Source organism: Telmatherina bonti, assembly GCF_933228915.1.
Source record: "Telmatherina bonti genome assembly, chromosome: 2".
In the NCBI taxonomy this organism is placed as follows: Eukaryota; Metazoa; Chordata; class Actinopteri; order Atheriniformes; family Telmatherinidae; genus Telmatherina; species Telmatherina bonti.
In genome coordinates, this window is record NC_136620.1 from 33,565,082 (window position 1) to 33,580,883 (window position 15,802).

Here is a 15,802-nt window from a genome sequence, read left to right on the forward strand (position 1 = left end):
GGATAGGTGTTTATATAGGCGGGTGTGTATGTGTGCTTGTGTACATGCATATGTGTGTAGGTTGTTCTCTTTCTCATTCTTTTTTCTCTCTACAAGGTGTTTTTCTGTTTTCTCTTGTTCTAGATTCTCTTTCTGTCCCTCTTCTATCCTCTCCGGTCCAATCTAGAAATACAAACTTTGTAACACAAACAATTATGTAAAATAAATAGGAAAAAAAATTAGAATCCAGAATATCAAAGGAAGCATTATATCTATAATGCTTCCCTTGGCAAAGTAAATTTGCCCAGCAGAAAACAGCATCCAGAAAATCATTCTGCCTGCTTAAATGCTGGACAAGACAAAAAAAAGACAGATTTTAAACTTAATCGGAAACACACATAGCATTCTTCTTCACTCATTTTCTATTGCCCAAAAACTGCCAAATGCACTTTTATGCATTATTTTTTCTTTGTTGAAAATATAAATATACATGTCTACTCCTATGTTGTTACCTCATCATAATCACTGCATCACACTTGTATAACAGCAGGTCTAATAGAAAATAAAAACTTGACGTTTTTTGGGGTTTTTTTTTCAAAAAATGAAAAAGGAACATTAAAAACTGAAAAAAAAACCAGAGAAATTTGAATATGACCCAAATTTAATGAGTGATACAGAAACAATAACATTTTTAAATTCATCTTACAAAAAAAGAGGAAACTAGGTGTTTGTTAACACCAAGAGCATGGCAACTATGAAAACACCATAAACATGTTCTCACAGTTCAGAACACCAGAAAGCAAACGTCATCATCTTCGCACGATAATAACAGTCTTTGAGTGTCATTTGGTACCATGAGGCCGAATCTCAAATGACACAATTCCCCATATAGAGTCCTACTTTTAGTCCGAGACCCACATACAGAGCGACTGTGGATGGAAAGTAGAGCATCATCCAGATGAAGATGGCATGATTTGAGAAAAGGCCACAGAGAAAAAGCACTCATTTTTTCTTCTTCTCGTCTTTTTTGGCACCATCTGCTTTCTCTTTCTCCTTGTCTTTGTCCTTCTCATCTTTTTTCTCTTTTTCCTCCTTCTTCTCTTTCTTGCCTTCTTCCTTCTCCTGTCCTTCTTTCTTCTCTGCGTCTCGGTTAGAAATCTTGTTGTTGATCAGGTTGTGCAGAGCCACCACAGAACGTATGAGCGAGGCCAGGTAGACCACCAACATCTGGTCGTTGGTCTTCAGGTAAAAGGCTTTTGTGAACTCCTGCAACAAAATATTACAGATTTTGAAACCACAATGGTAACTGGAAACTAAAAAAAGAAACAACTGAATTGTTTCGTATCAAAAAAATAACTAAGTCATAAGTAAAATACTAATTTTCTTTGAGCCCCAGGCTTTTTAAAACCTTCAAGTTTAGAAACAAAAGGTGGTCAAATGTCTTATCAGGGAAATAGGTTTTTTCTTTTTTTTTTTAAATTAATAGCAATGTTTCACTTGTTCAACACAGTCTGAACAGCTCTAATCTTCAATTCAGACTACGGTGGATTAAAGAAGCTACTGCTCCCTCAAAGCCATTTCCTTCGTTTTCCTGTCCACACTTCTTTGATTCACCCCATTATCAAGAAAACCTGAAGCAGCTGTAATGCTTCTGTATTCCTAACACAACCAATATAGATTTCTAACACTAAGTAGTAACATCTGCTTCAACATAATGTAAAAACAGATTTCCCAAAGTCACGTAAGGTTACTGTGATCAAAAAGACACCAATTTCCATTAAATAATCATCCTCTTACCAGTAGGTTTACATCTGGCAGCAGATTGAAGACATCCTGCAGCTGGTAGATGATCTGATGGTTGATGGGAAGTTTGCCTGCAGCCACCCTCTCTAGATATGAGTGGATGTCCAACAGCTTGGAGTTGAGTCCTTTCAGGCCATGAACTTGGTTTGTGATGCGCTGTGACAGCGTTCCCACTGTGGTATCCTTGATGTCTCTTTAGTCACAACACAGAAAGACGAAGAAAAGATAAGAAGGTTAATATTTTTATTGGAAGTTTCTCTGTTAATCATCTTTGCTTGAGTATTATGTAACCCATGTCTCCAAATAATCTGGGAGTTTTTCACTGCTCCCCGCCGCAATCACATGCCCTGCCACAAGTGGCGCTATCATAAAAATGGCTGCGGCCTCACTAACATCCTGTCACCATTGCCCTGCTCCACGGCTGGACTCGTGTGCTGGATGACTCCACAAACTCCGCCAGAACTCCCTGAAAACTAAACCAAAGCTTTTCAAACTCAATGGTGAGTTTATGCATCATGTCCTTAACTAAATCCTTTTGACTGATTTTGCCGAAAGTCGTTTAAAAAAGTTAAATTAATGGCGGAAGTTGCTTTCGGTTTTCCAGAAGTTTTCTGACAGCGTTTACACTTATTAAACTGTCTAAAACTAACTAAAAACACTTAGAAGCCGGCTATGAATGATATGTGCCTTTAGTATAAGGCCTAAACTATCCACCATATTGGTGTTATACCAATATCGCTTTCCGTTGATTATTTATTTATGTTTTAAAATGCGCTAGCAATGTGCTAACTAAAAGTTAACTGAGCAATAGAAATGAATGGGCCAGTGTTAGCCACTGCTACAACTGGTGCTATTAATGTTTTGATTTTTCTTTTGAATGAATGTTGCGCAACTGAATTATTTATTTATATTTATTTGTCATATGTTTACAAACTATTGAGAGCATTTATATTTTATATTTTGATAAGGTGATGAATACTGAAAAAATGTTACTGGTAACTGATATGATTTATGGGTTGATATTTATTGGGATTTTTTTTGTGACCTTCTTTTAGGTCAGGTTTTTACCACCCCCCAAGAATCCTCTTCAAGAGGTGGTGAGCTGGATTGGGTAGGACTTTTTTTTTGTTTTGATGTTTTTTCTCCGAATTCCGGACACCTTTAGTTTTGATAAAATGAACTTTGCGGTTCCTCCAAGGATCGTAACTAAAAACTGAACTCTGCATTTCCCTCAAGGATCGTAAATAAAACTGAACTTTTGCGTCTTCCTACCAGGATCGTAATAAGAAGACTGAACAAAAATCCAAAGGGGAAAAAATCCTTTTGGGTACAACTGAACTGAACTGGGGAAAAAAAGCTTGAAAAAAGGTTTCTTGAAAGTGTTTTTTTTTTGTGTGTGTGTCTCATTTCTTGGTTGTCCTGTTTACAAATATAATTTAACTGTGCCTTATTTAGTTTTTTAATGCAATACAATTATCCTTAACTTTAATCTTCCTGCCTCCTGTCTTCATTCATTCACCACACAAGCTCCCATAGCGAATCTGGTCTTCTGTTCACCCATTCCATCCATTGCAATACTTAGTCCTAACACTCTTAATTTAATTTAAGCGTTACAATTACCAAGCAGAATATAAGTTAACATCTGTACTTTAATTGCAATAACTATAAGCGATTAAGAGTGTGCATGTCTCAATCAAAGCTTTATTTAGTACCTCAGCAGGTGCTCCACTCCCACTTCCTCTGCTTCTTCAGCTCCAATCTCACTGGTGACATGTTCGAACGTCTTGGACGTCGGAGTTCCATCCTATTAAACAGCAAATTGCCCATAAAATAAATACATCAACGCTCATTTAAAGAGATTTCTTTTTAACTTAGACTTTCTTTGGATGTAGGTCGTTTCTTTTCACTTACATCATGTATTTCTTCCACAGAAATGTATGCCTCTGTGGGCAGACCAAGGTCTTTAGGCTTCACATCTATGATGACTAACACCTTGTAAGAGAGGATGTGCGAGTTATTTATCAGAGTGAAAATCATTACGTCAAAGTAATGAACAGTGCATTCACAATGCGATATGGAAAAAGTAAAGAAGTCATACCGAGTTGGTGCAGTACCGCTTGACGAGCTCATTGATGGCAATGTCATTCTTATGTAACTTGGGTCCTGTGTGGTACCATCCAACTATTCTTTCTCTGGCTGAAAACCAAAGGATAGTTATTATTTAAAGATCTGCATCCAGGATGACACAAAAATATCATCATTCAAACAAAACAACTTAATTTCATGGTCACAGCTGCTGCCTTACCATTAACTTTCTTGAACATGCCATACATGTTCTCCAAGTAGTCGTGATCCAGGAACCATACTGAATCGTCCCTGTCATCTTCATCAAATGGCACTGAAGAGTAAAAAGCAGCGTTAGATTTTTCACAGGAACAGCAGAATCCACTTCTAAAGCAGACAGAATCAAAGCCTAATGTAAAAGCTACGCTGGAGGCTAAAAATAGACGAGAAACTCTTATATCCAGGTAAGAACTGTGCTTTACAGAATCAGATCAGAACTCTATGAAGGCATCTTTCCACTTGTCGTAAATCTACAACTTTACTGTCTCTGACAGAGCAGGACATGTCAGGTTCGCAGATGGAGAAAGAAATATCAACATAGTAGTGGTGTGCTGCTGTAACATATGTCTAAACCTCAACAAATCAGTTTGCTACTGTGCTTTCACTCTGATACCTCTCCTAACCCGGTTTTCCTTTTTAAGCTGCAATTCTGAGTTAATTAAAATTAGCCAGTGCATTATCTTGCCTCCAATTATATCTCTGATCTCTTGTTCCTTATTAAACTACTTAACCGTTACAGTCACATCTTAATTTTATAAGGCGTTAATCAGCTTGAAAGTTTTTTATCTTTATGAACACACTTCTCAAAGGATAACCTTCACCGTCTTGTGCATGATTTCCCTTTAGTTTGGCCGGTCTTTCAGGACTTGTTTCACAGAATTGAACAAGTGAAAAGCAAACTGTACATGGTACAGTTTCGTGCAGAGTTGTTAAAGACTTCCTGCTTGTTAGTTCAAACTAAAACAGGTGCAAAAGTCTCAAACATTAATTAAATGTTTAGTCTGATTCGGGTGCATACAGGGCAACATTAAAAGGCACTGGTTTATTAATGATATGATCACCTAAATGCAGTTCTGAAGCTTTTATCAATACCGTAGCCCCCGTGGAAAACATTTAAATTCATAGGTGTTAAATTTTATTTTAGTTCAGCGCCCACATTCAGTACAAACTGATTTAAATTGAGTTGGAACAGTAAATTAACAGTATTATAATATCTGAATAACAACAGCTACATATTTTTTAAAACTGTTTTAGTAGAAAGAAGTACAAATATATTATCAAAACTTTTACATTTACTGAACATCAGTCTCAACAATATTTTGCCTCAATTATACATTTACACAATTGTATGTGAATTTTTTTTTTTTTAACAAACTCTATTCAGATGAAATTTGTTTTTTATATTTTACATATTGTAACATACTAAGTTTATCCACAAACATTTTTCATTCAAAATGAATAAAAATATATCAATTTAATGCATTTTTAAATTAATTTATTAAATTAATTTATATTCAAATTATTTCATGGCAAACACTATATTTCAATTGTTATCTGTTTTCTTGTTTGTTTTTTTTTAACATATTTTTTTAAAAATATTTCTCATTTAAACGTGCACTACAACCTAAAATTCACAATGGATCTGAAAAAAAAAATTTACAAAACATTTTATTCAAGTGAAATGTTTAAAATTTCTTAATATGATCAGGAAAAACTTCTCAAGATCTGTACATTATTATAAATGTGCATACGTATATGTTTCTAATTCTGTGTAGTAATCCTGAACACATTAATGACACATAGTACAAACTAAAGTCAGACCTATTAAATAGGAATAATATAAAAGAAAAAGTAAAGTATTTTCCTGTCTTATTTTTTCTACATACCCCTTGGATTTTCTCCAAGTAACCTAAGGCATATTTGTAATCCCATCTGAGGAAACACTGCCTTAATTTAACAAATAGCTAAGCAAGACAAAAATAGATCATAGATGTTTGGCCTGAAATGTTCATTCAGCCTCTTTCTGCCCCCCAGAAGGTGGGAAAACAGTAACTCTTGTTTCTGGCATTTTATCTGCAGTTACCTTACTTCATTTAAGGAAATGATAGAATAAGATGCCCTGTCCTGTTATAATGAATGCATGTAGCAGCTCAGGAGTTATCTACCACAGAATATGCCAACCTTGCTGCAGAGTATGCTGACAAACTACAAGTCCAATTTATTATAACAGGCTCACACTACATGATTTGAGATGGGGTTTTTTTAAATGTCACAAAGTTTGGAGGATGCAGATAATTGGACAGATCAGAGGCAAATCAGGTGTTTGATTGGATGTCATCAATTCTATAGAAGTTCTAGTTACAACTTTGTATACTTAATTAAAATAAATCACTTTGTATCACAGAGGTACTTTATGCACTAACACAGGCATATTACAATCTTAAAATATAATCTGCTCTCTTACTTCTGAGTTTGATATATCTGAGTTTCTAGCTATAACTACTCATAACTAGAACTAGGTTCTAGTTATAATTTTGTATTCTTAATTAATTACAATAGATAAATCACTTTGTGTCACATAGGTACTTTATGTACTAACACAGGCATATTACAATCTTAAAATATAATTTGCTCTCTTAGTTCTTGGTTTTATATATCTGTGAAGCACTTTCTTTTATTTTGTTATCAGGCAGTAAGTAAGCATTTTCCCACCACTTACACTCCTGCTAGAGTATCAAATGCTTCCACTTACCCGCAAAACTATTGGAGACGTCAAGAACTTTTTTCTGCCATGACCCCAACAGGACACCAACAACCCGTTTCTGATTTCCAACTTTTCCTATCCTGTAGATTAAAAAAAAAAAAAGTTTGGCTATTTTCTATCTCACTTTCTTAGTCATGAACTATGCTAATCAACAGATAACAATGTTACATCGCTAAAAGACAGTATTATAAATATTTTAGTAAGCAAATCTATTAGTCATTCCTAAAACGATACCAATAAGTGACATAAATGAATCTACGTTATTACTTCACGTTTTCCCAAAGCTAACTAGACATGTCTTGTCTACGTTCATTCTGAACGGGACTGACTCAGCAGTGCTAACGTTAGCCTAGCCTAACAGAAGCGCTATGCTTCTGTACAAATTGACCACCTGGTAACCGCAACTGACTAAACACAAACACCGACTATACTGACCTGTTAAAATGATCGACCACGCTGAGCAGCACAAGCGGGTGAACGACGACATTTTCGACTGCTAACTCTGGCATTTTTGCGATGAGGATTTACAGCACACCACCTCAACACAATGAACTCTACACGTCACTTCCGGCGACCTGTGACGTTTCTTCCGTTTCCCTAGGCAACAAGAGACAGAGAAGAAAGCAAAGTTGTCACAGAAGGCTACTAACGGAGAAAATGGTAGGAGTAAAAGCTAGTTTTTGTCTGATCTTTTAAGTTAATATAGCTTTTTTGTTATATTTTAACTTAATAATAACTTATGTGTGTGTGTATATATATACATATATATATATATATATATATATATACACACACACACACACATTTATTGTTCTGTTGTTATTTTTTAAGCTAATTCTTTCATAAATATTTAAAATTGTCTAACTTAACAGGATGATGTTGAGGAAACATTGAAAAGGATTGAAGCACATAAAGGTGTGATTGGAACGATAGTTGTGAATTCGGAGGGTAAGTTGAGCCAAAAATAGTTATTTATGATTCATATTTATAATACAATCTGACTGGAAATGTTTCTTTTTTATTATTTTAGGTATTCCGATCAGAACAACTTTAGATAACTCCACGACTGTCCTGTATGCTGGACATCTCCGCAATCTTACAGCACTGGCCAAGAGCACGGTCAGAGATATTGACCCTCAAAATGACCTCACCTTCCTTCGCATCCGTTCCAAGAAGCATGAGATCATGCTTGCACCAGGTGACTATGCAAAAGTTGTGATCATTTTAACTGATCATTTTCCCTGATACAATCATTTAACTGTGCTTTTCTCACTGGATTGGTGTGACTCATATGCTCTTCTTTCATGTATTTGCAGAAAACAACTTTCTGCTGATAGTCATCCAGAACCCATGTGAATAACTGCAAGGCATTTTGGTGAAGCCTTTCTCATATGGTGGTGCTTTATCAAAGAAAAATAATTTTTCCACTATCACATTGCCTCAAGTACTTAATAAACATTTTGCATTCGGCACATAAGAATGCTACCATTACATGTTGTATGTTTTTGTTGTTACATGGCATATTTCTTGGCATATTTCCCATTGATATTCTACATGTTTGTCATCAATTTCCAGATGGGTAACATATATATTGGAAAACCTAAATAAAAGAAATGAAGCCTTCAGTACAAGTATGCTGTATCAAAATAGAGTAATCAAATTATAAAGGAAAGCAAAGTGAAGCTATAATTTTTTACTCTATGTCAAAAGGAACTTTAAAATATAGATCATAATGAGTATCAATTGCAGGGCTTTTATCACAAAGTTTGGACAACTCATTAAAGTTGTGCCAATTTTTATTATTATAAAATGCTTGTAAATTGTCAGTAATAAAAACTGAATTTTAAACACTATTTAATGTTTTTGATTTGCAGCCTGAGATTAAGCCATGCAGTGTTATACAACTGTCTTCTAACGAACTGAGAGAATATCAGGACATTTGAGTTGCATTCTACGTGCATGATGAAAGAAAAATAAAGCTAATGTTTTGGTGTGGATGACAAAGTCTAAGCCCTGACTTTATCATATAAAATGTTGTATCTAAACCAAGGCAACCCTGAGTTTTAGCTCTTTTGTAAAGATTAAATAAATAAATTCCTCCAAGCTGATTATGTTTAGATGAGGTAAATGTACAATGGGGCCACATCAGCTCTATTAGTCTAAGATACACAATCTTTTGCAACTCATTTGATATTGAGTAATATGAAAGTATGTTGTCAACTTCAAGGTTATTTTAAGGTTCATATGCATTAATTATTAAAAGAAGAGCATTTTAAAAAAAGAAATATCCAGTCATAGTTAACATTATGCATAAAATGATTCAATATAACTGCATGGTCCATAGAAGATCCAGTACTCCAAAAATGAACGCTGCTATTATTATACTGAGCCTTCATAATGATACATTTTAAAGACTAAATGCAAACCTTGGAGGCCTTCTCAGCTACATTATAAGAACTTGTGATTTTGTTCAGTAAGAGTCAGAAACTAGTTTGACATTTTGCACAATTTCATTTGCTGCTATGGGTGTTTACAAGGCCAAAAGCTTGTTTAATATTCCCCAGATGTGAAAACTCCCCCACGTATGCAGACAGGGAAAAAAAAACAACAAAACATTTAAGACATTTTACAAATATTTTAATGTAAAGTTCCATCGGAATGTACAGCAATATATGTTAATAAATAATTCATTGCAATTATACAGCCTAAATAATACATTACATAACAACTGATTGAAGCAAATATTCAAGATTTCACAGCAAGTTTGTAAAGGAGACTGGGCGGGAAGGTCAGGTGAATAAGGAGAACTCTTATTGTAGTTTGTGCTTAAAGATTTGAATCAATGGGAAGAAAATATGATTGTGACACTTTATCTGACTTAGACTAAAATAAATCTTATTAAAAAGAAAAACAACTGAGGGTGTAGTTCATTTTCTTGCAAAGGAGAGTCTTTCTGATCTTTATATCACACGTAAACATCAGAGAATCGATTCAAGTCTCACATGAAAGAGTTTTAGTATCTGTTGTCCTGAACGGAAATTGAAAACTAAATTAGCTTAATAATAAACCTCTGCTGCTTCAAAGTACTTCAGCGTCAAATAAATTATGCCAATCATCTAACATGTGAAGGAAAAAAGTTTTTATATTTTATGGCAAAAGCTCGCAGGTAAATCACCTGAGCCATGACAGTGGCTTATATTTGCAGTTTTCCTGTGCATACCTTTCAAAACCCCAAATATTTTGACATCACATGACTTATTTTTGTTTTAAATAAAATTATCCTACTGTCCTTAATTTTCTAAACATTTTTATTCTGACCAGCAGCAATTTCCCCCCTATGGCTTTCCACACGCAATGGTTAAAGCAGTAAAACATACAAAACTCCTCATCTATCACAAGTGACTTTACCAGTTAAAAATGAACTTAAAAAAGAATCGAACTAAAACCATCTGACATTAAATATACTCTGGATGCTTCTTGTACTCTGTAGATCATTTAACCAGCACATATATTGCTCCATCTGTCAGACACAAAGCTCAGCAGACAGATTATACCAAGCAGAGGACTGTCAAGTATTTCCTCCAACTTCCTTTCAAGTGCATCCTGTCAAGTTTAAGGCCTGAGGTGTGCATTGATTCCTTAACTCAAACCTCACTGCACAGCTGGAGTCCTCTCACTGCTGCCCGGAGAGGCTGCAGATGTGTGCTTGGTGATACAACTTACTGATGTGGACAACGTAAGCATGGATTGCTATGATATGAGCCAAATTGTGGACAATCTTTAAAGCCAAATCAGGCAGTAGGAGTTGTGAGTGTCGTTTCACTGGCAGTCACACTCTCTGGACAGTATGGGTTACTGTGGACAAAATGACAGCTAATAAACTGGGAAGAATCAGGTGACATGACTGAATGGCCAGAAATGTAACAAGAAAACGGCTGGCTCCTTCAAGTGCTTCATGTGTGGCGAGCAGCCTGGCTCCAGTCTGACTTGCTCTTGTTGCTCTTCCCTCCGAGTCAGAGGCGTAAATCTTAAGAGTCCGTGTCGGAGGTCACCTCAGCATGTGCCCGTTGACTTGGCCCCTTCCCCAGTGAATGTTAGGTAGTGTCAAACACCTCCTGAAGTGCTCGAGCTGCGCCTGCAGTCTGTCCCGCTCCTCTCTCACTTTCTGCCTCTGACTCACCAGCTCCTGATAAACAGAGGAAATGCACCGCTCACATTACACAGCGACATGCCAGTGTACAAAGACAGCAAGACTGCTTCTAAAATCTAAATAGAGAAGAAAGACAGAAATTTACAAAAAAGCTATGCCGTTTGAGACTGAGATTCTCACCCCCATCGTGAGAGAAAGCTGCTCCGCTGTTCGGGTCAGATTATAGTTCTGAGCTTCAAGTCTTTTACATTGGCTGTGGAGGACCTGCCGCTCTATGCTCCATTCTGAGAGGAGAAAAACACAACAAAATGATAAGAATTTTCTCAAGCTTTCTGAGACTAAATTAAATCTAAAACCACCTGACTTGACACTAACTTACCGTCCACATATTCCTGATAGGCTTCAAAAATAGCTTCAATCCCCTGCCACTTCTTTGGAGGTTCATCAGTCTCTTCCTCCTCATCCTCCTGACCCGACTCCTCATCCTCATCAGAAAGATGGTCCTGCAGAGCTGGAGGATCCCGAGTGGCTGCAGGGGATTGGAAGTGGTGGCCGTTGATGTGTGCAAGCTGAGGTGTGTGGCTGAGATTTGCACTTTTCAGATGAGATATGTTGTGAGGCAGCGAGTGATCAGACTTTCCTCCGGCTTCAGGGAAATTACTTGTGATGCCTTAAAAGGAAAGCGTAAGAAGAAAAGAAAAGGTCAGCCTTTTTCAAACCATTCTTATCGTTTAATGTGCATTTAAAGTGATGCACTTTACGACCACTAGGTGGCAGAACAGTCTTTTTTTTTTTTTTAAAAACCAATCAAGGCTGAGTGTGCATGCATAGAAGGGAGAGTGGCTCACCTTTTTTCTGCAGCGTGCTGTGTGTGGACTGCAGCACAGCCTGGTGGAAGCGCTGAGCAAAGGCCTCAGGCGTGAACCTCTCCCAGGGCCGGTTCCGCCCGTTCTGCACCGGACTGGTCTCTTTTTTCAGAGGAGGAGCTGCAATACCGTTCTGATGGGGTAGGAGCTTCCTGCTAGACTGAGTTTCAATAGATTCAGACTTTTCCTGATGGGAAGTCAAGGGAGGAGGGATTGGGATCACCTGGGAGTCCATGGATGGTTTAAATGTGTCACTATGTAGGTGCTTGGGTTTGTGTAGATAAGGAGGAGATGGGCTGGGGGAGTCTGGGTACAGGTGTCCATTTGACTGAGACGGCACAGAAGCTGTGGAGGACTCACCTAGAAGATGAGCAAAGTTTGTTCAAACGATTGTTCTGCAACCTTAAACTCAGAGATGAGTTCATGTGTATGTATCTGTGTGTGTGGCTCACCAGCTGAGGGAACAGTAGGACTTCCACATAGTGGCAAAGGATTATATCTGAGTGTGTCTAATGTCACAGTCTTCCTCTGAATGGCTCTCAGCAGCTCTTCTGTCCTCTCCTTATCTACAGAGAAAAAGACAGAATGAGAACACCCGTCATTCATTCTGACAAAAAAAGACACAGGGACTTTAAAAACGGAGTTTTCCTATCAGAAACTGATGGAAACATGTTACTAAATGTATTTAGAGCAGGAAACTAAAGCATGGCCATAAAAATCCAATGTCCCCATGTTGTCTCATTTTCATTATTTACGTAAAAGAATGTGCACTTTGTGCAGACTGTCACCTAGATTTATTTCTCCCATGTCATCCACATCAAGATCTTTTGACACATCAGACTCACCAGAAAACACTTCTGGAAGCAGAAAATTAAGAGTCCAAAAGAGCAGCTGACAGATACCAGCACAGTCCCTCCATGTTAGAAACATCCTTTTTAAAGCAATGCTGTTTTATAATCCAGTGTTCAAAGCCTTTAAACCCCCCCGCTAATGTTCATGTATTTTTAACAACATAAAAATAGAATAACAACATAAACACAGCTGAATCTTTAAAAAAAAAAAAAATAAATAGGCCATGAGAAACACAGTCCTGAGCTTACTTCAGATGCTCACACAGTCTTAGAAAATTAAACCAACCAAAGTATAGAAAGTCATCTAGATGACTGGATATATAATCCATCCATCCATCCATTATCTTAACCGCTTAGTCCAATGAAGGGTTGCGGGGAAGCTGGAGCCTATCCCAGCAGTCTTTGGGTGAAAGGCAGGGTACACCCTGGACAGCTCTCCAGTCATTCACAGTGGAAATATGATAAAAACCCAAATCCAAAAAATCCAACTGGGAAGGTGTGTGACTGAAGATAACAATAACTCTAGCTGGCATCATAATGATTCTCAATAAGTTCTGCAGCAGGTCGTATAGACTCCATATGACGAGCATGTTTCGGTCCCATGAATACATATTTTTAAAGCATCCTCACTTTCAGTCCATTTCCTGCGACTGAATAAGCATATATTCAAGATATATGAATATGGATTAAAAGCCAGAACAACACAGAAGATGTCGCTTCGGATCCCCTAACTTTATTTTCTCCTCTTCCTCCTACAGTCTCAGGTTAAACACAACACTGAGGGTAAACTTCATGTTCTCCATGGTACACCTCGAGAACTGTAAAGTAGCTTGTAGGATGTGTGTAGCTTGTACACAGGTTGTTACCTCTCCTCTGCTGTGGGCTGACATGGCTGAGGTCAAACATCAGGAGAAAGTCTTTTTTCTCCTCCAGCTCAGGGGTGCTGTCCATCTGCTCAGCAGTGTACGGTGTGCTTAGGCGAGCCGTAGGTGTTGAAGGTGAAGCAACCTTTTTCTTGCCCTGGACTGCTGGTGGGGAGACGCTGCGATCTCTCATCATCCTTCTCCTTTTCCTCCTCTTCTGCACCAGAATGTCGTCGCGATGGGTCCGTGTGGTGAGACCACAGAAGCGCAGAAAATCCACTTTCTTTAGAGACAGGGATTGGGTGTATGAAAATCAAAGAGAAATTTACAAGCTTCAGTCTGTGATGCGGGAGTGTACTTTTGCACACCTCAGAGGACGTGTCCAGCTTGAGAGGGGGCTGTTCTGTTACTCTCCTCAGATGAGCTTTCACTTCTTCCTCATCACTTTCGTCATATGAATCAACCAAGTCGTAGTAATAACCTGATGAAAGCAGAGTAAGGGGTGGGAAATGGTCATTTGTTATTATGAAATTGCGGAGCTATGCACCATGATAACCATTCCCAGCAGTATTCTTCCCTCTCTGCACCTCTCACCTCCCTCTCTGGCCTCCTTTCTTCTCTTCTCTTCCAGATCGAGTTTACTGAGCAGCCGGCGGTGCTGCTGCAGAACCTCGTCATAAACCAGCATGTTGTCAGGTGCCTGCCTGTGTCGCTCCCTCATCGGAGATGGAGAGGCTGCCTGACATCGACCACCCTGTTCACTTTGCGCCGACAGAGGTCTGTGGAGGTTACTGATGTGATGCCGGGGGTAAAAGCTCTGCATGGCTCGCTCCTGCTCTGATTTGTTCCAGGACTCCTGCAGACCGGCTCCACTCAGTGAGGGGTACCTCTCCGGGCTTCTTGCAGTCCTCTTTCCTCCATCTTCCATCCTCTCCCCCCAGCTCAAAAGGGGTCTGTCAGCTCTGGTCAGTCCTGGGGGAGGTCGGGTAGGCGGTGTGGCAGGATTGAGTTTTCTGCGGGAGTCCACGGGTGTGTCAACAAGGGAAGCTGGGTTCCATAGAGTCGTAGGTGGGACAGGAGGGTGATGGGGACCTTTAGGGGATATCAGGGGAGGTGGAGCCCCGAGGCAGGGGGGCACATCTTTGTTGCCAAGGTTATGATAGACTGAATTTGCTCTGTTAAGCATAAAATATTTTAAAATGCATATAGATTAGTTAGAAACCGAAGAAAAATGAAAAGAAAATATCTTTTTCTAAACCTAATTCATTTGAATTTCTCACCTGTGGTTGTCCCTCTTTAGCTCCGCCCCTTTCCCAGGAGATCTGAGGCCCATTTCCAATGGACCTTCCCTCTCTTGTCTCTGCACTCGTTGCTGTGTCAACCACACCTCCTCGCTGGCCCTCTGAGTCATCATAGCAGCCGCCAGAGCTCCGTGGATCCCCCCAGAGGCGGAAGCACGATGCTTCCCCAGGTGAGAAGGCAACAGGCTGGGCACTGGGTGTGGGACAGAGGCCCTGGAGGAGGGGAGTCCAGGCTGCAGGGACAGAGCTTTAGGTGCTGGGAAACCCTGCTGGTCTGAGTTCTTGGATTTATCTGAATGAGTGAATGAAAGAATGAATGAAAAAAGACATTATTAGTCATATTCTGCATTAATTTTAGCATAAAAACTCATCAATAAAATATCAAAATCAGTTTGAAACAAAAGTATTATTCTCTGGAGAGGATAAATGTCACAGTTTACATTTCAATCTGCCTAACTTACTTCAAAATGTCTTGTGAATATAGTCTGATATGGTGGTCGGACAAAAATAGAGGTCATGCGGGGTCAGATTAGAGGTTTTCCTTTGGGGCAATAAATATTACTAACAGATGTCACTGCAGTCACACCAGCAGCTGCAGCACACTGAATGTTTTCTGACACCAGGAACTTTTGTTTTTTATAGTTCCAGTAAGTGTTGGAGGAAGTACCCCATCTTTAACGTGCCCGCGACGCGTACGATAAGGAGGATAGCAGTTTGTAGCGCCCTGTTTGGCAGTTCTTATGTAGCTGCTTCCTTAAAGAAGTGGCTGACATCCAGGAGTCCCTATGACTATTCGACTAAGTCAGTGTTTCTCAAATCCAGTCCTCAGGCTCCCCTGCTCTCCTTGTTTCATAGGCAACCCTACTTTAACACACCTGAATGAAATAAAGGGCTTGTTAACAGGCTGCAAAGAACTTGATGAGGAAGTTCAGTAACCTGACTCAGGTGCTTTGGAGCAGGGTCATGTCTAAAACATGCAAGGCAGGGGGGCCTTAGGACTAGAAATGAGAAACACTGGTCTACATGTTTATTCTTTAACCTTGAGATTCTCAATGAAGAATGTCGATGCCCCTTGTCATTAAAAAGAGAATAGGATTTATG

At 38.7% G+C, this 15,802-nt stretch overlaps 3 protein-coding genes across 3 annotated transcripts in view; 1 reads left to right on the forward strand and 2 right to left on the reverse strand.

Moving 5' to 3' along the window:
- Nucleotides 1-628: 628 nt before the first annotated feature.
- psmd7 (proteasome 26S subunit, non-ATPase 7) lies at nucleotides 629-7,228 on the reverse strand. The gene is made up of 8 exons (XM_079259215.1): nucleotides 7,106-7,228; nucleotides 6,659-6,750; nucleotides 4,088-4,180; nucleotides 3,881-3,978; nucleotides 3,694-3,774; nucleotides 3,495-3,586; nucleotides 1,777-1,975; nucleotides 629-1,245 (listed from the first exon to the last, which is right to left on the reverse strand). Exons 1-8 carry the CDS (start codon nucleotides 7,177-7,179, stop codon nucleotides 982-984), a joined length of 993 nt encoding a protein of 330 aa, XP_079115341.1. The 5' UTR covers nucleotides 7,180-7,228; the 3' UTR covers nucleotides 629-981.
- A 99-nt stretch (nucleotides 7,229-7,327) lies between these two features.
- On the forward strand, nucleotides 7,328-8,030 carry LOC306769358 (dynein light chain roadblock-type 2-like; the record flags this gene model as incomplete). Its single annotated transcript, XM_079257938.1, has 4 exons — nucleotides 7,328-7,336; nucleotides 7,543-7,618; nucleotides 7,701-7,868; nucleotides 7,987-8,030. The coding sequence occupies 4 exons, from the start codon at nucleotides 7,328-7,330 to the stop codon at nucleotides 8,028-8,030; spliced, it is 297 nt and encodes a 98-aa protein (XP_079114064.1).
- A 2,688-nt stretch (nucleotides 8,031-10,718) lies between these two features.
- LOC306763974 (genetic suppressor element 1-like) overlaps nucleotides 10,719-15,802 on the reverse strand; it is a gene marked incomplete at both ends in the record, with an annotated part of 35,657 nt that continues 30,573 nt past the window's right edge. Inside the window, 9 exons of the mRNA XM_079250951.1 lie at nucleotides 10,719-10,856; nucleotides 11,001-11,104; nucleotides 11,200-11,490; nucleotides 11,669-12,046; nucleotides 12,139-12,252; nucleotides 13,404-13,683; nucleotides 13,769-13,881; nucleotides 13,995-14,575; nucleotides 14,681-14,993. Coding sequence (XP_079107077.1) covers nucleotides 10,719-10,856; nucleotides 11,001-11,104; nucleotides 11,200-11,490; nucleotides 11,669-12,046; nucleotides 12,139-12,252; nucleotides 13,404-13,683; nucleotides 13,769-13,881; nucleotides 13,995-14,575; nucleotides 14,681-14,993 — 2,312 coding nt within the window. The remainder of the gene's footprint in view (nucleotides 10,857-11,000; nucleotides 11,105-11,199; nucleotides 11,491-11,668; nucleotides 12,047-12,138; nucleotides 12,253-13,403; nucleotides 13,684-13,768; nucleotides 13,882-13,994; nucleotides 14,576-14,680; nucleotides 14,994-15,802) is intronic.